The sequence below is a fragment of the Delphinapterus leucas genome, chromosome 1 (assembly GCF_059928025.1).
Source record: "Delphinapterus leucas isolate spDelLeu-1000000601 "Yukka" chromosome 1, BTC_Dleu_Yukka2, whole genome shotgun sequence".
NCBI lineage: Eukaryota > Metazoa > Chordata > Mammalia > Artiodactyla > Monodontidae > Delphinapterus > Delphinapterus leucas.
In genome coordinates this window covers 158,168,047-158,194,418 of record NC_143129.1, presented here as the reverse complement: position 1 = coordinate 158,194,418, position 26,372 = coordinate 158,168,047, and the positions used below count along the sequence as shown (strand labels likewise).

Here is a 26,372-nt window from a genome sequence, read left to right as displayed (position 1 = left end):
CACCGTGCAGAACCTCCCCCGGTCTGAGTGGCAGGCAGCTGGCCACGCCCAGCCCGGGCAAGGTGCCTCATAAGCCGGGTTTTAGCCGAGTGGAGCTGGATACCTTCTAATTCCGCTCATCTTTTTCTTTCCCCCCCACCCCCGCTCATCTTATTCTCGGGGACAACACCCTGCGCGCGGAGAGGAAGGACTCCCAAACCGCCAGACGGAGGCTTCCGCGCGGCCCCAGACCTGACCATCTATGGTCACAGAGCGCACCGAACAAACAGGAAGTGGGGCGAGCTTCCACCTTCCCAGCCCGGGGCAGAGCTAGCGGGGCGGCGACTGGCATGCCCAGAAACGCGGGGTTGGGCCCGAGCGCCCCCGCCGACCCCCCCGCCGACCCTTCCCCACACCCAGCCTCCGCAGGTCCTCCCGAAACACTGTCCAGAGCAATAGCCTCCCCACGTCACAAACGGGGAAACTGAGGTTTGAACGCCCAGAGGGTGGCGGAGCTTAGCCTTCATCCCCCTCGAAGAGTAGACGGCCGCCCGTGATTCCCGCCCTCAGAGAACCCTCCGGCTTGACCCTATTAGGGACTGAAAGGTTGATCGCCTTCCCGACTACTGTGAAAAGGAACCGGCCTTTGCCAATGAGGCCAAACTGACAGGAGAATTAACCACTCATCTGTCCTCCTTCTCCGGGGGTGCAGCTTAGCCAGTAATTTCGGCCCTTCATTGGTCCGGGCGATTCCGGCAGCTGCCGTTGATAGAAGGGCGTGGCTAGCCTTAGGCACGCCCCCCGTCGCTCCCGCCTTGGGGGCGGGACTCTTTTCCCAGGCTAGTGGGGATTCTCTCTCCCCGGCGTGGCGAGTAGGGGGCGGAGTCAAGAGCGGAGCTGCCAGACTTCTTCCCCGGTCCCTCCTCTGGGCCGGCGTTTCGGCCGGCGGTTCATTTCCGGTGGGGGTGCCGCGCCCAGTGAGGGCACGGAAGTGGGTCGCGCGAAGATTGCTGGGCGGTTCTTGCCGGAAGTGGAGAGCGGCTGATCGCAGTCCCGAGGTGAGGCACATCTCTGAGGTGAGTGTGCGCGGCGGGGTAGGGACTATGGTCCCCTCCGCGGCCCACTGGCCCCTGGCGTTGTTAATGACCCTTCTGGCCTAGGTGCATGCGGTGAGCCCCCCTGAGGCGGCCGGCGCCGGGACCCTCAGGCCGACCCGGGATCCTGGGCGCGGTCTCTTGAGGTGGGGCCGCGGTGACCAACTGAGCCCGGCTCTCCTGGGGAGGCCCCTTCCGCTGGACTTCGCGGTTCTGGCCATCAGCCTCAGCGGAGGCCTGATTCCTAAGGTGCTCTGACTGAAGGGAACCTCCGAGACCTTAGAATCTTCTCTATCCCTCGTCTCGCCCCCATTGCTTGGATGGGTAAATTGATCCCCGGAGAGAGGAGGCTGGTCCAAGATCTTACAGCAAGCGACGGAAACAGTCGGAGTCTAGACCTCAGCTCCTTAGATTACCAGCCCCATATCCTTCCCCCGTTCATTTCCCAGGAACCTCTCTCTACCTTGGGGTGGTCTTCCAGTAGGTATCGTCTCGCGGGCAGTTGCAGGTTAAAGGCTACTCGCTGCGTGGAACTTTTTAAAAATGCAGCCTGTTTGGCACACCTGGGCAGTTTTTTTAAAAAGAGAGGATCGGGTTTTTGTGTTTGCAATCAGAGAGCCTCCCCTGTCTCCTAGTCTATAGCTCTGATCCTGAAAAGCCAAGTTAACTTTGTTGAAGGTGTTGCATACTTCTGGACGTGAAACCAGTTGGCTCAGTTTTGTTTGGGCTGGTCCCACTGCCAAGCATCGGTAGCCATAGGCGCTTTGTTTAACTTGTTTGAGCCTCATTTTTGTCATCTTTTAAGTGGAGATCTCTGCTCACCTCACAGGATTAAATTCAGTGTAACAAATTGTGTTTATTCTTTGTTAGGCACTCTGCCACATCCAGGGAAGGCAGAAACAAAACAAGGTAGACCCTGCCCTCACGGAGCTGACAGTGTTGGCAGGGAATTTAACAAATAATTATAAATGTGATGAGTGTTAGGAAAGAAGAACAAGGTGCTTTGGCAGTATGTAATGAGGGGCTCAGGAAAATCCATTCTGCAGAAGCAGGGTTTAAGATGAGTTTCGAAGCATGAAGAACTCAATGAAGAGAGCATGAGAAACTTAAGGCAGAAGTTAGCATCAGAACTGTCAGTTGAAGCTCTTTATAGGGTTCCCTGTTCAAGTGAAAACCGGGGCAGCCCAGCACATCAATCATTCACCAGCCATTTATTGAGCCCTTGATATGTGTGAGGCACATATTAAATGAGGCATCTAGCCCTGGTGACTAAGAATAAAGTAGTTCTTATGGAGTGGAGGAGGAGGCAGACAAGTAAATCAGGGGTGGCTTACAGTGTCATGGTGTGTGAGCACAGGGCTCTTGAGAGGAGGAATACCTGAGCCAGCTTTCCAGGCTTTAGGGAGGAAGTGGGAGGCTAAGTCCTGCAGGATTTGTTTAGCCGTATGGTGAATCTGGAAAAGGGATTTCCAGCCAAAGGGTCCAGTGCAAGGACATGGAATCTGGACATGTGAAAGACCATGACTGGAATTCCAGTAATGCTCAGAGAAGTGGAGGAAGTGGGTGGGGGTGGATCACATATGAAGGCCCTTGTAAACTATGCTAAGGAATTTGGAGCTTACCCTGAAAGCTGTGGGGAGGCTTTGCAGGCTCTTATGTAGGAACATGATGTGGTCAGATTGATGTTTTAGTTCAGCCTGTCAAGGGGGAAGGAACATAATGAAGAAGTAGACCAGTGTTTGGAAGCTTGAACATGGCTTGAACCATGAAGACAATGAGAATGGGAAGGAGAGGAGGGATCGAATTTGAGCAATATTAAAAAGATGGAATCCGTAGAGTTGAAGGCTGATTGTTTATCGAAAAGAAAAAATAGCAGTAGCCTAGGATGATTGTCTGGTTTTCTGGTTTAGGGAACTGGGTAGCACCATTCACCAATATAGGTACTGTGAGAGGAGGGTCAAGTTGGAGAGGTGACATGGAAAGGAAATGAATTTTGGACATATTTAGTTTGAGGTGTTTGCAGCGCATCTAAGCAAAGATGTCTAATAAGGTATCTCAACTAGAAGAAAGAGCAAGAGAAAGGTGTGGAGGCAGGAGAGGGTTTATATTGTTCAGGGAAGTACTGGAGCCTGGGGTTTGTAGGAGAAGATAAGACCAGAAAAAAAGGTAGGTGCTGCCAGGTTGTGAAGGGGTTTTGATGCCTTGTATGAATGCATTTGGATTTATTCTGTGGTTGGCATTTTGCTAATTGTTTGACTTGCTGCTGTCCAGTATAAAGAAATTTCTGTTGGAATTTCCCCCTCTTTTTCTTCCCCAGAAATACTTCATCAATCAGATGGACATAATTTATGTTTCAGAGGAGTTTAAATAAAATGGTAACTGTGAAAGAACTTTGTCAAGTACAACCTGTCATGCAAACCAAAAGTGGTGGTATTGTTAAGATTCAGTGAGTGTATTTTTGCCTTGAGCAGGTTAGCTGTTTAGTTTGTAAAATGTTTTGTTTCCAACCTGAAGGATGAATTTTTTTTCACCCCTTTTCTTGCTTATATATACCTTTGTTTAGTTGCAGTTATTTTTTTAACTATGGACTGAGCCTTTAAAAAGTGACTTCCTCCTTTCAGTTTTCTGTGAAGTATGGTGAGTCAAAGATTCATTTTACTTAAACAAGCAAATGCAGTGTCATTGAAAGTTGAACCCTCTGGTTTGAAATTTAATCCTGAGATTTGAAATCTGAGGATCCTCAAGCTATATCTTAGCCAGTCCTAGTGATTATTCCTTTGACTTGTCCTCATCAGTTTCTTTATTTACCTTCTACTAAACTGGCTTTCATATCTGTACTTCAGCTTCTCTACCATAACCAGACTACTCTTTTTTTTTTTTTTGTGGTACGCGGGCCTCTCACTGTTGTGGCCTCTCCCGTTGTGGAGCACAGGCTCCGGACGCGCAGGCTCGGCGGCCATGGCCCACGGGCCCAGCCGCTCCGCGGCATGTGGGATCTTCCCGGACCGGGGCACGAACCCATGTCCCCTGCATCGGCAGGCACACTCTCAACCAGTGCGCCACCAGGGAAGCCCCAGGCTACTCTTTTAAAAAGAACCATTTTCATCTTGTTAACCCTTCACTGGCTTCATTTTCCCAAAGAATCAAGTCTAAACTCTATTGCCCAATTTACAGAGTTCTCCACAGTCAGACCCTCATCTTAGTTTTCGTTGGGTGGTACAGAGTGACATTCTAATTTAGAAAGTCCTAAACTATTACATCAGCCATTTTATTTGTACCTCTTGCACTACCTTTTGCTCATTGTTACATTAGAACAGGGTTTCTCAGCCTCAGCATAACTGACATTTTGGGCCAGGTGATTCTTCATTTCATGGGGTTGTCCTGTGCATTGTAGGATTTCAGCAGTATCCCTGGCCTCTACCCATTAGATGCCAGGGGCACTCCCTCAACTGTGACAACCAAAAATGTTTTCAGACATTGCCAAATGTCTCCTGGAGGACAAAATTGCCCCTGATTGAGAACAATGCATGAGAAAGTATCATAGCTCTGATTGTGCGGTGTCTTATCTCTCCAGCTCAGTTCTCTGAGGGCAGGCTCCATGGCCGTGGTTAGCCCAGTGTATGGCACATGATAAACGCTGGGTACCTTGCAAGGAATAAATCATGGGTTTCACTGAGGCATCAAGAATTATTGTTCATTCAAGGAATTTCTGGGTGGGCCTTGAAGAACTTGCCTTTTTGTGTTTTTTTCCCTCAGAGGATGTGATCTTAATAGAGAAAGGCCATTGTTTAGGCACTCACTAGAAATGAGGTTGGTGTTAGTTGACAGTGCAAGTCAGCAGATTTATATTTCCCCTGTACTGGGGCTATATAAATTCCTGTTTTCTTTGCCTGCATTTAGACAGCTTGGTTTAGTGGATAGGGATTATCATTTATTTTACATTGGATGTAGTTTATGATGTTGTTACTCAAGATTTATTTTGACTGATAAAATTGTTATACAGTTGACCCTTGAACAACATGGATTTGAACTGCGCAGGTCCACTTGTACGGGCAGATATGGAGGGCTGGCTGTAAAGTTATTGGAGGATTTCCCACTGCACTGAGGGCCAGTGCCCGCCCGTATCCCCGTGTTGTTCAAGGGTCAACTGTAGTTTCATCAACCTTAAATTAATGCAGCTCTAGCATTCACCATGAAACTATTTGTTCTTGATATACCATCATGTAAACCTAATAAAAACCATCAACTCTAAAAATACTCCTCAGCTACAGTGCAGCTTTGTTTGCCTTGTATTACCAGACCTGTTGTATCAAATTTTTCTATTCTACTGGAAAGTAGTTATAGTTGAAATGTTTAATGGAAGAAGTGAGCTTGCTTTTTTGTTTTGTTTTTTATTTTTTTTCCCTCCAGAGGTCATTAAAATTCCTACACGTAAGTTAATTATAGACTTGCAGTCACAGATCTTTTTGTATCTCTAGCTGTAGCTGAATCATGGTTAGGGACAAATGGCATCCTTGAATCTATCTTTATGCATGAGAATGGGAAATGCTGTTCTGTTTACAGCAACTACCAGTTGAAATCAACCAATGCAGTTTTTCCTTATACAGTATAAAAGATGCCTGCTGAATGCTTTTATGGTGTTAGTCTTCGTAATATTCCTTGAATGTGAGAGAGAGGGGAGCCCTTGACCACACAAAGTTATCTATTTGCCCCAGAGCATTGAAACAGCTAGTTCTCAAGTCTGACTTCAGCTTGTACACTATTACTAGCTTTACTCACTCCTGGAATTTTAGATGGAGGACCATGTTTAATGGTCAGGAGACAAGTGCTGATATTGGGTAGAATTCTTTCCCTCTGCAGGAGACAGGCCTTTCTTTCTGTTTTAATCTAAACCTCAGGTGGCAGTGACTCAGGCACTAGATGTCATTGGTTTCATCAGAGAAACCAAATGCTTGGGGAAGAACAGTGGCTCCTGATTTGGGTTAGATTTAGATGGCATCTTACTGGGGCAAAGTGGTGTCTGTTCTTTGGTTTCTGGGTTAAATCAGCCAACTTGTAAGTATCCTATTAGCATGTGTAGGTTTTGCTCTGTAGCATGTTAGAGTCTAGTGATGAGAATTTCTATATTGTTAGGAGCAGAACTAACTAATGCCTTATAGTTTAGTGGTAGCTTAGGAGAGATATCCAAGTGGAGCTGTTTTGTTTTGTTGTCTTCTATTATAAAGAAATTATATTACTATGTTAAAAAAAATTTGGAAAATGGGGAAATTGTCTAAAACCCCATCACTCGAATGTGACAAATACTGTAAATTTTGTGTTCTTTTTCAGGTCTTTTTCCACAGTGCATTTAGCTCTTCCCCTGTAATTAGAAGTCTAAGCTAACACAGCATTGAACATCTTCATGCCTATCAGTTTTCCCGTTAGTATTATTTTCTTAGGATAACATCTAGGGAACAGAATTACAAAGCAAAGGCCAACAGAAGCATTTTGAAGCAGATCAGTTGGGCTACCATAGCATACAGGGTGACTTGTGTAGTTGCTTTCTTTTCGATTTTACTTAAGGGTATGACTTAGAGGAACAACTACCTGACAAAGTAGAAAACATTTTAAGCATAGCAACTTCTTATGAGTCGAAATTCATTCCACTGCCTTAATTGCCTGGTGAGAAGAGGCAAGAACTGCAGGAGTAACCTGGTTCCATTTACTTCTGAATGACAGGCAGAAGGAATTGGGTTGCTTGAATTGTTAGAATGATGAGAATATGAAGCAGCTTTGGCAGGAATCACTGACCATTTCTGATTTTGCTTGGTTTCAGACCACAAAAGAAATTGCTGGAGAATCAAGCTCCTGGTTTCTTTTCGCTCTGCATGATATTCCTCCAAAAGCCTATGCAGTCTCATGACTTTATGACGTTTCCTTGCTGATGACTTTGTAAACATTGATCTCTCGCCTTGATTCTTCCCCAAGCTCATTTCTAACTATTTACTGGACATTCCCACTTGGAAGCTTCATCTTCTGTTGAAACTGTGTATCCAAAACTGACCTCATCTTCTTGCCTTAGCTAGAACATGCCAGAAACCTGTTTTTTCCTATAGTGTCATCATTGTCTTACTCCCCTGGATTTGCAACTCTGGAGTCATCTTTGACTCCCTTCTCTGAAAGCTACTGTAACTGAGTAGTCAGTACCACACAGTTAATACTTGTTCTGTGTTTAATGCTTAGTTGTTTTGTGTGACCTCCAAGGGCAGAACCAAGATCAGTGGGTGGAAGTTGCAGAGAGACTGGTTTTGCCTCCATATAAGGAAGAACTTTTAAATACTTTGAGCTATGTGAATGGAATGGGCTGCCTCCAGAAGTCTTGGGTTCTCCACACTGAAGGTGTTTGAATAGAGGCTACCTGACTAATTGCTGAGAATGTTGAAAGGTCTGTTCTGTCATCAGATGGTGCTTTCTAGACTCCCTCCTCATCCTGAGAGCCAGTGATTCAGTGGAAGGTAGCCTTGTTGCTCCTGCTAGACTCCCTCAGCGTAGAGAAACTATTTTACTGTTAATTCAGGTGCTGGTCACTTAGCGGCCTAAAAGTGATTATTATTTTCCTTTGCGATAGCAAAAATATTTTTTACAGTACCACTTTTTTTTTTTTTTTTTTTTTTTTGCGGTACGCGGGCCTCTCACCGTTGCGGCCTCTCCCTCTGCGGAGCACAGGCTCCGGATGCGCAGGCTCAGCGGCCATGGCTCACAGGCCCAGCCGCTCCACGGCATGTGGGATCTTCCCGGACCAGGGCACGAACCCGCGTCCCCTGCATCGGCAGGCGGACTCTCAACCACTGCGCCACCAGGGAAGCCCTACAGTACCACTTTTTTGTTTTGCAGCTAGTTGAACAGCTTTCAACCTAACCTAGACCCTAATATCTTCCCTTTTTTTTCTCCAAAACCCATGCTATCAGACAGTACTTGTAAAAATTTTGCTTTCATCATATTATTCCTTCTCTCAAAACCCTTGAATGGCTTCACATTTATCACAACATCAAATTCAAATACTGCCCAGGTTTCAGTGCCCTCCATAACCTAGCCCAGCTTGCTTATTTCCCATGAGACTATGTGGGCTCACCTTCTCACACTTTCTGTACATAGCCTTCTTGGTCTCTCTTTGCTTTTGATTGCTGTGGAATGTCTTCCCTTTTTTCTTTTACTTTTTCTGTCAAAATGCCCCACTTCCCTCCTGAAACCTCCTGAGACTACCTTTAGTCCTCATTGATTTCTTCTCCAAGCATGTAGTCATTTATACTATATAATTCAGGACCATACAACATTCTGCAAAGAAAAAGCTCCACTGTATTAGCTGGTAACTTTAACTTTTCCCAATCCAAATGAAATTAGTTAATCTCTAACAGAACTTTAAAAAATATAGTCTTCAGTATTTAGTCCATTGGTATTTCATTTGCGTTGCCCTTCCCAATAAGAATGAAAGCTTCTAGAGGGCAGAGACCGCGGGTCTTCTGTTTCTTCAGTAGCTGTCACAGTGCTAAGGACTTTCATGTTATGAGTGTCTTCTGTGTGCCAGGTTGTTCTAGGTGCTGCAGATTTTGGGGGTGGGGGCAGCTGGGGGAGCAGGGGTGGGGAGAATGGATAAATTGCCATGTTTCTGGAGCCTGTATTCTATTACATGGTATGCAGCAATAACATTTTACATTTGAACTGCATTTTAAGGCTCCCAAAGTAACTACTCATCTATAAAACCAACTCCTTTGATCCTTACATCTCTGTGTGCTAGGTGAGGGTCCATTAAATGACTATCCTAAACTTACACAGTTAATACGTGGCAGAATTGGGACTTAAACCTTGGTCTCCTGAATCCAAGTTTTATTTAGACTTGGGTAATTAGGACTGCCTCTCCTTCTGAAGCTTTTATGATGAATGCTTAAATAGTTGGGAATCTGTACCTTCATTTACAGAGGCTTACATATAGTTCTTGGCTACTGTCAGTCAGAAATGGCAGGGAGCAAGATTAGGCAGAGCTATAGTTTTCTGCTCTGGCAATTCTGTATTCTTGGGAAAAACCTTATTTTAAATATTTGCTTTCCAAACATGTGTCGTCTACTGAATGTGAAAAAATATTGGCCTCCATAGAGGAAACTGAGAGCAGAGGAATTGAAAGCTGCTAATAATGTGCCTAAAGACACCATAAAGAGACCTTGAACCCACAGTGCTGTGCTTAGCAAACAGCTGGGGCTGCATGCTGTGATGAACCTGTTAGTCACTTAATTGCTTAAAAGAGCCTCAGAAAATTTGTGCTCAAGGCTAGGTTCTCTCCCACCGGTTGTTTGATACCTAGCAGGCTTTTTAACTTCTGTCAGTTTCTTCATTCTAAAGATGGGGATCAGTATCTTTATAATATATGTCACAGAATTATTTTAAGTTTCAAAAGAAGCAGCAGTTTGATGATATAAAGCACCTACAACTCTAAGGGAGTTCTGTTTTTAATTAATATTATATCATCTAATAAACAAGGTTATCTGCCTTATGGCACTTGGTTTGAAGATCTCTATATCAATTTAATTTCTGCCCAAGAAGGCAGCGTTTATTTGAAAGATGGGAATGTTTGCTAGAGCCTACAAACAGGCAAAAAAAAATGTGTTTTTTTTTTTAAAGAAAGGAACCCCCCCCTACACACACACTTCTCCCCAGATTTGACACAGAGAGGAGATAACCAGACTTGCGTTGAGGGGAGAGGGGGTAAAGGCACTTATGTATTTATTTTTCCCAAGGACCTTTATTAACCTATTGTATTTATAGTGCATACCATGTTTATAGTACTGGAATTACAAAGGCAAGACATGGTCTCTTTTGTAGGGTGACTGATTGCCTGTTGACTATTAAATGATTTTAAACCAGTGTGTTAAAGTGTGGTAGAGATGAGTACACAATGATATGTGGGAGCACATATTGGAAATGCTTCTTGGGGAGGTCATACCTTGGCTGAGACTGAATGGACAGTAGGAATTCTGGAGAGGGGGCAGATTGAGAAGGGAAAACATACCAAACTGGAAAAGCTTCCTAGAGGAGGTGACACCTTAGCTGAATCTGAAAAAGGCAGTAGGAGTTATGAGAAAAGGAACAGGTTGGGAAGGGAAAGCAACCAAGCAGAGTGGATAGCACTGTAAAGGCTCAAAAGTGAGAGAAAGCATAACTTTTTCTGGAAAATGCAGGTAGTTCTGGGTTGCTGTAGAATGTTGAGGAAAGGTGTGGCAGGAGATAAAACTGGCAGAGTAGTAGGAAATAAAGCAGGGCCAGATTATGAAAACCTTTGCTTGGACTTTACTCTGAATCACTGTGATAATAATGAGAATGGATAAAGAGGGTTTGTAACTGGAATTAGAGGAGACTAGTGAAGAGGTTATTGCAGTAATCTAGGCAAAGTCATGATGACCGAATTTTTATCAATCAGGGTGAAGACAGGGGCATCTATTTTTGATATGCAAGATAGAGCCTATGGATTTTGATGACTGATGAGATTAGTAAGGAGATCATTTAGTTAATGTTTATGGAATCCTAACCATTTTTTAGGACTGAGCGAGCCAGTCACTTCCACATGTATTTCCTCATTTATTCTCACTATAGCCCTTTGGATTTTATATTGTTGTTGTCCCTGTTTTACAAATAAGGAAGCTGAGGTTGAGAAAGTTTGGTAACACTGAGACACAGAGCCAGTGAGTACCACTATTCAAACTCCCAGTCTCTCTGACTTCTTTAAAGAACACTCTTTTTTTTTTTTTTTTTTTTTTTTTTTGCGGTACGCGGGCCTCTCACTGTGGCCTCTCCCGTTGCGGAGCACAGGCTCCGGACACGCAGGCCCAGCAGCTGTGGCTCACGGGCCCAGCCGCTCCGCGGCATGTGGGATTCCCCCAGTCCGGGGCACGAACCGTGTCCCCTGCATCGGCAGGCGGACTCTCAACCACTGCGCCACCAGGGAAGCCCCAAGAACAGCAATCTTAACCACTATACTGTACTGCTTAACAGTTTCCAGGTTACTATCTTGATTGCTGGTAGTGCTGGATTACTGAGACAGTGAGTCTGGGGGAGCAGTGCTAGGGAAAATGATGAGTTCTGTTTTGGACATTTCAGATGTCCTTTGGGACATCCAGGTAGAGATGTCTAGGTGGAATTCTGAATCCCAGAAGGATGGCCTGAGCTGGATACACTGCTCTGGGAGTTGTTAGTCTATAGGTGGTTGTGGTGGTATCACTCAGCAAGTGGGCTGGATAGTAACGCGATAATGGTAGTTGACAGCTTTGGAGTGGACATGACCACCTAAAGAACGAATATGCATACATAAAGAATAAGACTTTTGGTCCTTCAGTTCTAGACATTCTTTCCCATAACATCTCAAATTTCACTCCACCCCCACCAAAAACAAAAAACTAGGAACTGTTTTCCTATATTTGATTAGTGGTGGAATGAGATTAGCTATAATGATAGCTGTTTTGTCTTCTCTCATTCTGCTTAAGTTAAACAGCAGAACCATAGCTTGTTTAGCATTGAAAGCTTAAAGTACAAGTAAAAGATGGAAAAGAAGGAACCAAAATCCATGAAGCTGTATTATTAAGCTTTTCAGATTGGTAAGTATTCACGAACCCTGGCAGCCTTTAGAGATGCTTGTACTGTGTTATCATGTTCACACTGGCCGGAACTTATAGTATCCATTATGTCCGAAGGAACATGTTTTATAACAGAATGGGTGGTATTTATTAATGCAAGGTAGCTTGGGAGTTTATTGCAGTCACTGCCTTTTCCCCTGGGATTTACAGAGTGTGGTGGATTATATGTGTCTGTCCCTGGATAGTATCCAGAATGAACAGGGCAGCAGTTTGGATATTTGGGTGATTGTGCCATAACATAAGGGAGAGTATATTGGATACTTCTAGTCTGCTCCATAGTCTGTTCCATTTTGAGTAGAGTACAGATTTGGAGGCTTCTGGTACCTCTTCAGGCCGGCGAATGGAAAGGTTTATTTGGTTCGCATTCTTATTTTTTTCCTTGATTCTTTTTTAAACAACATTCTCTGGCAAATCACCGGGCTCTGAGAGATCAGATCCTGTACACGGAAAAGAATGGACAGGGATGATATTGTCTTCCTTAGTTTATCTTTTGAGTTGCTTCTCTCTTCCACAGGGGAGACAATGTGTGTTAAATGAGATATTCTGTCATGTAGCTGTCTTTGAGGGAATTATAATTGCTGTGGTCATTTTAGGTGGCTTCAAGGGAGTTGAGTTCATTCGGCTTCAGTTGCCTGAATAAATTAACGCTTTGAAATGGCATCTCTCCAAGTCAAGTCTTTGTGATTACACTGACTGGTTTTTATGAGATCACCTATAATCTAAAGCTCTTTATGTCGATGTATATTGATAACACTAACACTCATTTATGTATATTTGTGGGTAACTTTCAGAACCCTTGTCTCTGGAGTTCTGGGATACTATACTTCAGGTTCATTAACTTCTAAAATATTTATTGAACACCTTCTACCTGCCAGGTAGTGGTCTAGATGGTAGAGGATAAACTTGTTTAGGAAACAAACCAGAGAAAGTCCCTTCTCTTTTGGAGCTTACTTTCTTTAGGATATTAGACATTGAATGAGGCTAGTTCAGATAAGTTGGTACTTGTGAAAGATCTGTAACAAGCTCTCTGGGTGTGTCTGTTCTCCTTCCCTGCTGCATATCCAGATCCTACCCACCCTCATTTGAGGCCGGCTCAATTGGAAGCTTTGCCATAATAGCCTTATCTGATCCTTCCAGCTGATATATTCTTCCCCTCTCTGAAATCCTGTGTTATTCTCTCTGCAACTTATGTCACCTTAATTTTTTTTTTCTATTTGTTTTACAGTTGTTAGTGCACATGTAAAGTCTTCTCTATTAGACTGTAAGTTATTGGGGGCAGGATAAATACCCTATTCATCCTGGTTTTGGGCATTCCATATGTAGGCAGCAGGATGTTGTAGGAAAAAACACAAAACTTAGAGCCATAAGGCTTGAATTTGAGGACTGGCTTCCCTACCAGCTAACTGTGAGACTATAGGCAAGTCATTTAACTTCACTGAAATTGTTTCCTATCTCTGAGAATATAGTAATTATCTTTCCATTCTTAAATAGTTGTTGAGAGGCTTAAACTGAGATAATATATGAGACTGTACTTTGTAAATTCTAAATTCTTACACAAATATTTATTTGGTGATATAGTAAATATTCAGTAAGTATTTGAATGAGTAAGCATTTGCTTTCAGTTAACACTGTTTCCTGGGTAGTTCTTTTGCTTAATGAAGTCTCTGTGATTTTGCAAATATGCTAGACTATCTTCCATCTTATTTTACTGTAAAATGATTCTGTTCCTCAGAATTGGCATCCTCTTCACTCCCAGGGTATTCTTTTTTTCTTTCCTCCCTAGGTTCTATGTAATATTAAAACAACAAATGACATTTGATCTGTTTCAGCAGGTGCTACATTATGGCTGACATGCAAAATCTGGTAGAAAGGTTGGAGAGAGCAGTGGGCCGCCTGGAGGCAGTCTCCCAGGCCTCTGACATGCACTGTGGGTATGCAGACAGTGCTGCAAAAGGTAAGCAGCATACAAGCCAGCAGAATACCTTGAGTGGTGAATACTTGGTGTCCTGCCTGGAAATTCTTCTGTCACAGTATATTCCTTCCTTTGGAGCTAACTCCCTAAAACGTTTAATCTAGAAAGTTCATTGCCTATAATTCGTTATTGCTGTGAACAGATAAGGGAGGAAGTGACTTGTGCAGGGAGGCCTGTGGTTAAGTTATTTTAACATGAGAACTTCCTGCTTGTGTGATATTTCCTGTTCTTTCTTTAGCAAAATGACTCCAGTATAAGTCAAATGACAAGTGATACTAAATTTCCTCTCTCCAGACAATTGGCAAATTGGCCATTTTGCACATGCCCAGTTGAATCAGAATGTTAGAGCTAAAAGGAACCTTGAGGGGGATCATTTTGTTTATTTTCATTCTATTGGTAAAGAAAATTAAGCTCAGCAAGAAAAGGGGACTTAGCCAGGGTCGCACAAGAAGTTAATGGTGGTTCTGGAGCTAGAACACAGGCTCCTGACTCATGCTCCAGCCTTCTGTTTACTGTGTTACCTTGACTCTCTGCTTTCATATGGAAGTGCCTTTAACAAATCCTCTTTCTGATGTATGACCAGTTCTTCGTGGTGTGTCTGTCTTCAGCAGGAACGACTCCATATGTGCAAGCATTTGACTCACTCTTGGCCGGTCCTGTGGCAGAGTACCTCAAGATCAGTAAAGAGATTGGGGGAGATGTGCAGAAGCATGTAAGGAGGTTTGGCCCCTTTTTCCCTCTTTTAAGGACTGGTGGCTTTCTTCAGATCCTACTCATTCTTGGTTGAAGAGCCCCTTGAGAGGCTCCTGGCTCCTTCTCTTCTTACCTGCACTGAGGAACTCAGTCCACGCACTGGAACATTTCCTCAGGTTTTTCCAGGCTCCCTGCTTTTATCACATATTCCGCATGGGCTTCTTTTATACAGATAGTTTGCTTCGTGCATAAAATGTGGCTTGGTTCATCTTTGTAGTGAGAACATGCTACCAGTCTGATCCCAGTGTGTTATATAACCAAGCCTGGGGTGGCTTATTCAAAGGAGTCATCATCATGACTTAGCATTTATAAAACTAAGCATGGTACTTATGCTAAAGCTATGCTAATGTGAGTTATTTTCATACTTAGCCCACAGTACGAATGTGAAGTAGGCAATGACAGGTGCCTCTCCACCAACCTCCCTTCATGTGCTGCTACCCACGTTGTCACCCCCGCCCCTACTCTGTCTCTCTCTCTGAGACCCAGAATCCTCCTGCTAGTCTTCTAAGTGATCCTTTGTCAGCAAGAACCATGTTTAGGATCTTCCTGACCCGTCAGCAAAACTGGTTGCTTGATCTTTGGAAGAGCTATTTGGAGCCTCTTATATACCATCTGTTAGCAATGGTGTTAACTCTAGAGAGTGGGACTGGGACTTAGATAGGAGTGTGGGACTTGCATTTTTACTTTATACAGTAGGTCACATTTGAAAAGGTTTTAAAACGTATCACTTATATATATTTTTTTTTACTTTTATATTTTAAAAATACAAATCCCGAAAAAATATATGACTTCAATTTGAATTTTTGTATTTGTAGTGCTTATAGCCTCATGTTTCTTAAACTCTTGGTCATGACCTTCAGTAAGAAATACATATTTGTGGGACTTCCCTGGTGGTCCAGTGGTTAAGACACTGCACTTCCACTGCAGGGGGCATGAGTTCGATACCTGGTTGGGGAACTAAGATCCCGCATGCCGCACAGCACAGCCAAAAAAAGAAAGAAAAAGAAAGAAAGAAATGCATTTTGTAGCTAAGATATAAGTTTCACATTATGCTACTTGTGTTGCACTTTTTTTTTTTTGGAAATAATTTCCAGTTGATGTATTGCACTCATTGTTCTATTCTCCTTCACTTAATAAAGTGCAGGTTATGGGGTCACAAAGTTGATTTAATTACTTGTGATAGGTCATGGTCCAACATTTGAAAAATAGCTTTAACACAAAGGAGTAAATACCTTGAGAATTTGAGGCATAAATTTAGGTTTTTGCTTTAACTCTTACCTCTAGTTCTTGAGAACAGATTTGGGAGGGCGGGGGAGGTGATGAGAGGTAAGAGGGATTTTCACTGCACTTCATATCGCACTGCATGGTCAGTTGCTGACTTGACTTCATCGAAAGCTAGCCCCAATTATCTTCATTTCCAACTCTGGATTATATCCCTGATTAGTTCCAGCAGGAATAATGATATATTAGTCTGCCATCAGTCCCAAGAATCAGGAGTACTTGAAGAAATCAACATGAAGTGCCTGGGTTGCTACCAGAGTACATGCAAGTGGAGGTTTCAGGTTATTCTTACCAGGACCTCTCCAGTTGTAAAGTGTCATTGATAGCTGATTCTTCTCCTTTCCTCTCCTTTTCAGGCGGAGATGGTCCACACGGGTCTGAAGTTGGAGCGAGCGCTCTTGGTTACAGCCTCTCAATGCCAGCAGCCAGCAGGCGTAAGTTCATTACTAGTTGGTTTGATGCACAGGACAGGTTGAGAGCTTTCTGCTAAGCTATCACAACATGCTAAGATAGACCTACTAGGCTCGTTATGTTCACACCAAGTCCCAGAGGGAGAGTCAGATTTTAAGCGCCACTGTGGGAATGTGCCATTGAGTATATATTTATTGGGCTCTAATGGCTTTTTTTCTATCATTTTACTTAGGACTGTAGTTATCCCTGGGACTTTGCTGCTTCTCTCAATAGACATTCTTAGCCCAAATTCATCATACTGTCCCTTATGCCCTTTGGGACCTAGAGAGTGGTTCTCTTGCTCCACTATGGGTGGGCTTAGTAAGGCTGCTGGGGAGATCCTAAAACTCCTAAAGTACTGCTTCTCCCCTCACGCTTCAGTGGTTAGGCATCTCTCTTTAACTTTATTCCTACCTCAAGATTTTATGCTGCCACACGTATGAAAATAAATTAGAGAAAATTTAGATTTTTCTCAGAGCCAAACATTTTAGTTTTGTTTCATTTCTTCTTTTTGCATTTGGCTTTCCTAGGCAGAAGGCTAATAAAATAAGTCTTCCTACTAATGCTGTATTAAAACCTGTGAACCCTTGGCATGCCTAAATAAAGTAAAAATAGCATAAGATAATGTTAAATATGTTAGACTCTAATTTTTAATCTGTCTTGAATAGTTAAAGCATTTTGTCTAAACCTTTTTTCCAAGCCCACACTTTCCACAACAAATCAGGCAGCTGAGACATTATTATCTTTCCCTTGCTTTAGATCGAGGATTGGCAGACTGTAGTCTGCAGGCCAAATCTGGCCTGACACCTATTTTAAATGAAGTTTTTGTTGGAACACAGCCATGTCCATTCTTTTAAGTATTGTCTGTTGCTGCTTTGTGCACTACAACGGCAGAGTTGAAAAATAGCAACAGAGACCGTATGGCCTGCAAAGCCAGAAATGTTTACAGTCTGGCTCTTTACAGAAAGTTTGCCGACTCCTGCTTTAGACTGTTCTCATGCTAAGATCTGAGAAATGAGATGTTCAGGAAACCAGGCTTCGGATGAAGGATGAAAACACAGAAACACAAGATTCGTCCATTTTGCTAAGCGGTCTGCTCAAGTGCCAAGCCCTCTAATTGCATTTGATTCAACAGATCTCTTCTCAGCAGCTGCTCTATGGCTAGCAGCGTGTTGAGGGCTATACGGATTATAAAAGAGGGCTAAGACAAAGCCCTTGTCTTTGAAGAATCAATGACAAAGAAAAGCATGTTTACATGGGTCCGTTAATAAATTGTGCTGGTGTGTGATAAGGTGCCAGAATTGGTTATGCTGACGATAGATGCTGTAGGAGGCCGGTGTGGTTGGTGGAGTGCTGTCCCTCATGACGTAGAGGAGCACACGGATAGATGGAAAGGGAGGAGCCCAGAAATGAACTAGTGTCTGCTGTTAGTGGGACAGAAAAGAGGCAAGTGGCAGAAATGGTAGAATTTTGTGGTACAGCTGGAGTATGGGTCCTGATCATGAAGAACCACAAAATCCAGCCTGGGTAGTTAGAGCTGTCTAAGGAGAGTGAGATGATGAGCAGTATTGTAGCCGTGTGAATCTTTGCAAGATAAGTACAGAGTTTATTTGCATGCTTGGTTTAGTTCGTGAAGAATTCTTACCTTGAGGATCAGAGTTGAGCAACATAAAGGCTTCTATAAAAATACACTAACCTCAGTCTTTTCTTGCATCTTTTTCTAGAATAAGCTTTCCGATTTGTTGGCACCCATCTCCGAGCAGATCCAAGAAGTGATAACCTTTCGGGAGAAGAACAGAGGCAGCAAGTTGTTCAATCACCTGTCAGGTGTCAGCGAAAGTATCCAGGCCCTGGGCTGGGTGGCTATGGTGAGCGGCACAGCTTCCATGGGAGGGAAGTGACAGATTGAAAGAGGCAAGGTGATATGGCTGGAGAGGCCCCAAGTCACTGACAGCTTCTCTTTTTCTAGGCTCCCAAGCCTGGTCCCTATGTGAAGGAAATGAATGATGCTGCCATGTTTTATACAAACCGAGTTCTCAAGGAGTACAAAGATGTGTAAGTCCAGCCTGTCTTCAAGGGGTAAAGCACAAACCCAGCTGGTTACCTGCTGGAGTAGTGCTTTGTGTTAAGTTAAGACTGCCTTTGGCTGCTGTGTTGGTTCTCTTATCTCAGGGCTGCTTTTTGGAAAGTTTGATAGATATTGGCTCATAGAAGCTGTATTTGCAAGCAGGAAGTGTTTCTGTTTCCTCTTCTGCTTTTTCTCCAGGGTTTGTAGAGGACTTTTTTTTTTTTTTTTGCGGTACGCGGGCCTCTCGCTGTTGTGGCCTCTCCCGTTGCGGAGCATAGGCTCCGGACGCGCAGGCCCAGCGGCCATGGCTCACGGGCCCAGCCACTCCGCAGCATGTGGGATCTTCCCGGACCGGGGCACGAACCCATGTCCCCTGCGTCGGCAGGCGGACTTTCAACCACTGCGCCACCAGGGAAGCCCTGTAGAGGACTTTTGAGTCTTCTCATCCTTACCCTTCCAGGTTTAGGAGGTAAAATGGTCTAATGCCCTTTTATTTGCCTGTGTGGTCAAGATTTTGTTCCTTTGTTGAAAACTTCTAACTGGCCCAGTTGCAAAAGATTCAGTAAGATTTACTAGAAAATTACCCTGACTATTCACGTGGTCAGGTAAAGTGAGATGAAGGCTGCCTGACCACTGCAGGTATTGCACAAGGGGAGTCATTGTACGTCCAACCACACGTGGCCACCAGTGTCTACTTCTCCATTGCTGGTTTTGAGCTGGAGTGACTGCAGGCAGCTATTACTTGGCTGCATAACTCTCCAAACCCTTCCTTTCTTCCGTCCATCATCAGTTATCCAACATCTGTGAAGGAATAAGCCTTCATGTGGGTGAAAAATGTCCCAGAACACCAGGCCGCTCCTTGGTCCTTCCAGTAACCTGGGATTAAGCATCACAATGTTTTCATTATACTCCACCGTATACTCTGCAATTTACAGTTGAGGAAATTAGGCTTTATGCTAAACAATCATAAACTCTTCCAGCTAATAATGTATAAGAAGAGAGGAGGACTTCCCTGGTGGCGCAGTGGTTAAGAATCCACCTGCCAATGCAGGGGACACAGGTTTGATCCCTGGTTGGGGAAGATCCCACATGCCGCAGAGCAGCTAAGCCCGTGCGCCACAACTACTGAGCCTGTGCTCTAGAGCCCGCGAGCCACAACTACTGAGCCCGCGTGCCACAACTACTGAAGCCCACGGGCCTAGAGCTGGCAGTCTTCAACAAGAGAAGCCACCGCAATGAGAAGCCCACGCACCGCAACGAAGAGTAGCCTCCCACTCGCCACTACTAGAGATAGCCCACGCACAGCAATGAAGACCCAAACGCAGCCAAAAAAATTTTTTTAACTTTTTTTTTAAATTAGAGAGAGAGAGGAGACTTGAACTATAGTGCAGTGCTGTTTCTGTAATTTAATACTGATTATTTCCTCCTAACAGAAGTTTTTATTTTTAATTTCTTAGGAGGAGGGCATACTTTTGACATAAGGCATTATGCTATAAGGCACTTGAGTTTCTTGGAGTCCTAGAGATCCACAGTGATGCTCGAGAGACCTCTCTACCATGGCTTCATGCACGGAATGTTTGCTTTTATCAGTTTTGTATATTAGGTTCTGCCTAAGGTCTACTTTGAAATAGTGGTTTTGCTACTTTTAAAAAATGTTTGAGGAATACTGCTGTAAGAGATAGAAAGATATAATCTGGAGTCCCTATCCATATGGACTTTGGTCTAATTAGGGTAAGAGAATAGGTTCAAAAAAAGAAGGAAAGCTCAGTTACGCCGTTGAGCAGAGCCTAAAAAACGCCACAGGCAAGAGGATGTGAGTTCACAGATAGGAGGGGACCTGGAATCACTATTGTAATGTACCCTGACTGCCTGTGATGAGTTCTTCTTTAATTCTCCCAGGGATAAGAAGCATGTGGACTGGGTCAAAGCTTACTTGAGTATATGGACAGAGCTGCAGGCTTACATTAAGGAGTTCCATGCCACTGGCCTGGCCTGGAGCAAAACGGTGAGTGCTCCTCCCCTCCCTTCATCGCTCCAGGAAACCTCCAGAATCTGCAGGTTTCTTAGACTTTAGCACTACCAAGGCCTAAGAAGGAATGTTAGTCTTCACAGTGGAGGGTAGAAAGAAAAAGGAGAGAAGGAAAGGGGAAAAAGAGTAAAGAAAGCAAGGGTCAGAGAAGGAATAGTCAGTTCTATTCAGCGTCAGTAAACATGGGTCAGGGACAATGATTGGGCTGGAAGGAGAGATAGATGAATGAGTTACACTGTGCCAACCCTCAAGAAGCTTAAAAATACAGATATGAAACCCCACTTCAAATCACCAAGCTAAGTGCTATAATAAAGGTACACGCTACAGAGTATGAAGAAGAGAAGAATGATTCTCACTGGGAGAGACTGTACTTTGAAGAGGTATACTCAGACTTTTCAGGTATAGGACAGAAGTGGGAGAAATGGGAATACTAGTAAACAGCAAAGCTTAAACAGAGTAAATGCAGAGTAAGTGTAGAGATTGGTCATCTGGCTTCAATAAGGAGAGAGAGTCACATATTTAGGAGGAAAGGCTGGAAAGGAAGGTAGTTGAGACTTTTAGACTTTATAATAGGTGATAAGTAACTATCAGAGGTATTTGAGCAAGAGAGTGATAATGATCCTATTTGTCCTTAAAAGAGTCTTAGTATATAGGTTAGGGGTAAGGGCTTATGCTCAGACTATGGAAGTGCTCATGGTGCTAGGGGCTGGTACAAAAAAGAATGAGATATAACCAAGGTAATAAACTGATTTAATGAGATTGAGGGGGTTGGAAGACTCAAAGAAGATTGAATGGTCAAGCTTGGATGATAATATCTCTCACTGAAATAGAGACATGGGTGTGATGGTGAAATCAGTCTTGGACTTTGTGAGTCTGAGGTACCAGTGACACACTAAGTAAGTATTTAGAACTATAGGTTCAGAGCTGGAATTAGGTAGAGGCCAATGGAAAAATGTGAAGGTTGAAAAACGGAGTTGAGTTGGATCCTTGGGAAAGGGTGAGAAGGAATAAAGCCAAGTTGGGTGTGGGTAGGGAGCATTAATCATTGCATCACGGGCCACAGTGGGTACCCCATGTATCTTGGACACATGCAGGGCCCTATTGGGGATGGTGCAGAGGGGAAGAGACGCTGACTGTGTTACCTGCACTTACTGTTCCAGGGGCCTGTGGCAAAAGAACTGAGTGGATTGCCATCGGGACCCTCCGCTGGATCGGGTCCTCCTCCCCCCCCACCAGGCCCACCTCCCCCTCCAGCCCCCACCAGTTCAGGCTCAGATGAGTCTGCTTCACGCTCAGCACTGTTTGCACAGATTAATCAGGGGGAGAGCATCACACATGGTAAGTGAATGCTTTGGCAAGAAGAGTTGGTGAATAAGTTGTTTTGGCAAGAACTTACCAACTAGAGACCTGACAGTCTGTAAACCAGAACCGTGGTTTGTATATGGGAGATTCATTTGGGGTGTCACATTCCTTCAGGTTGCCTAAAGGGATAGCAGAGCTGGCTCAAATGGAAATTGACAATGGCTCATTATAGTTGGGGGAATCTCTCTCCCCAGAGGAAAGTGATTTAATATTAAGGGGCATATACAGAGTACCTACCCTGTGGTGCCAAGACATGGTGCTGGCCGTTTTCCCCAGAGCTTTTTCCCAGTTACCATGCGGTCTCTTCAGGAGGTCATCTTGGAGGGGGTGGTTCACGTCCTCAGAGGGTGTATGTTAGTCATATGGAAAATTTGCGTAAGAATGACCTGATGTTGGTGTAGAGAAAGTAGACACCCTTATACACAGTAGGTGGAAGTCTAAATTATATAGCAGTCTCCTAGGAATCTACCTATAAAAACACTGGAAGAACAACTTTTATACATTGTTGTTCACAGTAGCTAAAAATGGTGTAACAACCTGTATATCCCACTGTAAGAGAAATGGTTAACTGTGGTATGTTCCTCTTGACGCAGTACTATGCAGCCATTAAATCTTTTTCTGCAGTGAACCATGCAGTGTTTAGGAGTGGTGGAGCTGAAACGCCAGTATTGGTTATATAGATTGGGCCGTGTCCACAAGCAAGGCACGTGTCAGCCTGTTGAGGGTGATTATCGAATGTTTTTCCTTAAAAAAAAAGATTTTTATTTATTTATTAAATATATTTATTTACTTATTTTTGGCTGTGTTGAGTCTTCGTCGCTGCACTCAGGCTTTCTCTAGTTGGGGCAAGTGGGGGCTACTCTTCGTTGCGGTGCACAGGCTTCTCATTGCGGTGGCTTCTCTTGTTGCGGAGCACGGGCTCTAGACGCGTGGGCTTCAGTAGTTGTGGCATGTGGGCTCAGTAGTTGTGGCTCACGGGCTCTAGAGTGCAGACTCAGTAGTTGTGGCTCATGGGCTTAGTTGCTCCGCGGCATGTGGGATCTTCCTGGACCAGGGCTCGAAACCATGTCCCCTGCATTGGCAGGCGGATTCTTAACCACTGCGCCACCAGGGAAGCCCCCAAAAAAGATATTGTTAGAAACTATAGGTTAACTTGAGAAAATTTTTATTGTGTTAATTGGTTAAACCAAATTTCTTAACAGTGTGCATGCTTATATCTAAATAAAAAACAACTGAATAGAAAAATTATTGGAAGGGGAGTTTCAAATGCTAACACTGATTGAAGGTCGTAGGTTAGCTGTGAGGGTTTTTTTCCCTTTACCAAATTTTCTTTATTATCACATACTACTTTTTCTTCCTCTGTTGCTTTAAAAACTACGTACGTATTTTGTGAGTATATACTGATACTTAGTATGTCTTTCTAGATCTTTTTACATACCCATCCCCCCATACACACACATTCCACTTTTTTTTTTTTTTTTTAGTGGAACTTTATAATTTAATCTTGGGGTAGAAGAAAAATTATAAAAGTGCTTCTCCAAAGCTGTGTGTGAGAGAACATCTCAAAGGCTCTGGTTTGGGGCTTTGAATTTTTTCTTAAGGATCAGTTTAACTTCTGATAGCAGAAGTTGGTTATTGCCTCAGCCCAAAGCCCTGGTATGAAGGACAGGAACAAGGCAGCTGTTGTTCTTACAGCCCTGAAACATGTATCTGATGACTTGAAGACTCACAAGAACCCTGCCTTGAAGGCTCAGAGTGCTCCAGTACGAAGTGGCCCCAAACCATTCTCTGCATCTAAACCAGGAGTCAGTCCTTCCCCCAAACCAGTCACAAAGAAGGAGCCAGCTCTACTTGAACTGGAGGGCAAGAAGTGGAGAGTGGTGAGTTAAAAATGCCAGGACTGGGGGAACAAGGAGTGGGGACAAAGCGATTAAACGGAGCACAGCCAAATGAGTACAGGGTTCTGGCTTAGATTGCAAGAATGAAAGTTTGGCATAGTCTGTGTTTTGGGGTGGCACGTGCTTAATGATGAGATTCCTAAAAGGGGTATCTCTTTAACAGGAAAATCAGGAGAATGTCTCCAACCTGGTGGTAGATGACACAGAGCTGAAACAGGTGGCTTACATATTCAAGTGTGTCAACTCAACATTGCAAATCAAGGGCAAAATTAACTCCATTACAGTAGGTGAGTTCTTGTTGTTGACCTAGGCAGGCTCTGTCCTAGAGCTTGAGAGGGCTGGAACCATACCTACCCTATTTCTAGAGATTCTTAAATTCTTAATTCTTAAATCGAGTACTTTCCTTTAAAGTTATACTGTTGACCCGCTCCCTTTCTTCTCCTAGATAACTGTAAGAAACTCGGTCTGGTGTTCGATGACGTGGTGGGCATTGTGGAGATAATCAATAGTAGGGATGTCAAAGTTCAGGTAACTTGATACTTGGCTCCTTCCTTTAGTCCCTGAGGAATTAATTGAAAGAGACACAGCCGACCCACAGATGTTGCTGTGGTGGGAATCTGACTCTACAGAGTCTGTAAGCTGAGCTGCTTTGGATGTGGCAGGAAGAGTTGGCCCTTATCATGAGCTCTTTCCAGTACCCATTCTCACCCGCCCCTAGTATCCAGTGTCTTGTACACCTGTGAGTTTTTCATGTAATCCCGTGAAACAGTGAAAGCTTTTCCCACAGCTAACTTGTTCTGCTGGCTGCTGGGACTCAATGCTCTTGGTTTCCCCTGCAGGTAATGGGTAAAGTGCCAACCATTTCCATCAACAAAACAGATGGCTGCCACGTTTACCTGAGCAAGAATTCACTGGATTGTGAGATAGTCAGTGCCAAATCTTCTGAGATGAATGTCCTCATTCCTACAGAAGGCGATGACTTCGTAAGTTCCTTGATCTCTTTAGTAGTATGGTCTGAAATCAGAAGGGGCTGAAGACTTGCGTTGGAGGAGAAGTCTTCCAGCGCAGCTGATGGACACTCTGCACCAAGTGGGTGCAGCCCAGCAGTGCACACCTCAGGCACAGACACATGAGGTAGTCCCACGAAGTAGACCCCCAAAGGAGTGTGGTTTCTGCCTTTCTTAGGCAGAGGAGATGCTCAGGGTAGTCAAAAAGGAATGGGATTGAATCACAGCACCCTATTGAGCTGGTGCCATGAAGCCATACACATTCCCATCTACGCCTCGTAGGTTTAACAGTCTGCAAGGTCACTGATCAGTGAACAGTAAGAAACAGGCTCAAACCTACATCTGTCTAGCTTTGGAGCCTTTGTTCTCGTTCCTACACTGCGCTGCTGCTTCACTGTCAGCGGTGGGGGAGGTGGTCTAGAAGATGTGGCGCTGCTAGTGCGCTGCCAGTTCCATGGCCTTGCTTTCTCAGGTGGATTCAGCTTCTCTCTCATTACATCCTACTTGCTCTCAGAGTTTAGTGCGAGCAAGCATTGGGAGAAAGTTAAGATTTAATTAACCCCAGGGTATTGCCTAGCTTGGGCTTAAACCTGTTGTTTCTTTATTTGCAGAATGAGTTCCCAGTCCCTGAGCAGTTCAAGACCATATGGAATGGGCGGAAGTTGGTCACCACAGTGACAGAAATTGCTGGATAAGCGAAGTGCCACTGGGTTCTTTGCCCTCTCCCTCACACCGTGGGATAAATCTGTATCAAGACGGTTCTTTTTTAGATTTCCTCTACCTTTCTGCTCTTAAACTGCTTCTCTGCTTTGAGAAGCACAGCTACCTGCCTTCACTGAAATATACCTCAGGCTGAGATTTGGGGTGGGATAGCAGGTCTTTGATCTTCTGCAGGAAGGTGCAGCTTTTCCGTATCAGCTCAACCATACAGCCAGTCCATTCTTCAGGAACTGCACATCAGGACAGGTGTGTTTTAGCTTTCAGCCTTTGGGGTTATTTGGGGAAGGATAAAGCAGTCCCCAGGAATTAACAGATCACAATGTTCACACAAGTTAATCTTTTTCTAACAATGAGCGTGAAGGTAGCAGAAGCTGGTGTGATCCTAGTTGGTTCTTCTAACTTAAACTAATTTTCACTATTGACAAGTGAGGCAAGGGTTTGTACGGGACCAAAGGCTGAAGCTTGGCCATCTAGCATTCCAAGCAAAATGATTTCCTGTAAGCATTCCTTTTCTTCTGCATTCCATCCTGCATCTGCCCGAACCTGAGATAGTAGGTTGTCCTGTGTTAGCTGCTGTGGTGGTGCCCTGCACCCAGGCCAGCTAAAGGAGTCTTGGACCCTTCCTCTCTCTGGGGCCCCTGCCCAGCACCTTCCTACAGAGACGACTTAAAAAGAGAGAAAAAAAAAGGAAAACCACACCATTCCCAGGAATCTGGCTTCCCTTCCTCCTTCCATGCTGGGTGCCCATCATCCGTCTTCATTGCTTCCTTGCCCTGTCATGCTCAACAGCTTTTGGCTTCTGTCAGGGCACCTGAACAGAGGACTAAAATCTCCATTGCAGGCTGGTTTTAGGTCTTGTGTAAAAATCTTGCACAGCATTGCTAATGTAAATTTCAGTTTTTCCTCTAGGACAAACACTTTACCAAAATATGCAACTTTTTTTGGTGGGAAGAGAGATTGTCCTGTGATTTCTACCCATTTCCTGAGGCCTGCGGAAATGAACCTTTATGTACTTAAAGTTATACAGAAAATAGAATAAAATTAATACCAAACTTGCTTAGTATTTATGTATGATATTTGCTGTACAGAGATGTAAGGACT

At 44.0% G+C, this 26,372-nt stretch overlaps 1 protein-coding gene across 5 annotated transcripts; it reads left to right on the top strand.

Moving 5' to 3' along the window:
• The first annotated feature begins 932 nt into the window (after positions 1 to 932).
• Positions 933 to 26,327, top strand: CAP1 (cyclase associated actin cytoskeleton regulatory protein 1). 5 transcript variants are annotated; one of them, XM_022575370.2, is made up of 13 exons: positions 933 to 1,055; positions 13,564 to 13,685; positions 14,312 to 14,415; positions 16,094 to 16,171; positions 17,912 to 18,055; positions 18,157 to 18,242; positions 20,155 to 20,260; positions 21,445 to 21,622; positions 23,342 to 23,526; positions 23,708 to 23,831; positions 23,990 to 24,072; positions 24,384 to 24,527; positions 25,163 to 26,327. In XM_022575370.2, exons 2-13 carry the CDS (start codon positions 13,574 to 13,576, stop codon positions 25,244 to 25,246), a joined length of 1,428 nt encoding a protein of 475 aa, XP_022431078.1. In that variant the 5' UTR covers positions 933 to 1,055; positions 13,564 to 13,573; the 3' UTR covers positions 25,247 to 26,327. The 5 variants fall into 5 exon arrangements, with proteins under 5 accessions (XP_022431078.1, XP_022431080.1, XP_089751577.1 ...); XM_022575372.3 differs by having other exon boundaries at positions 992 to 1,055; positions 13,561 to 13,685; XM_089895451.1 differs by having other exon boundaries at positions 1,019 to 1,037.
• Positions 26,328 to 26,372: the final 45 nt, after the last annotated feature.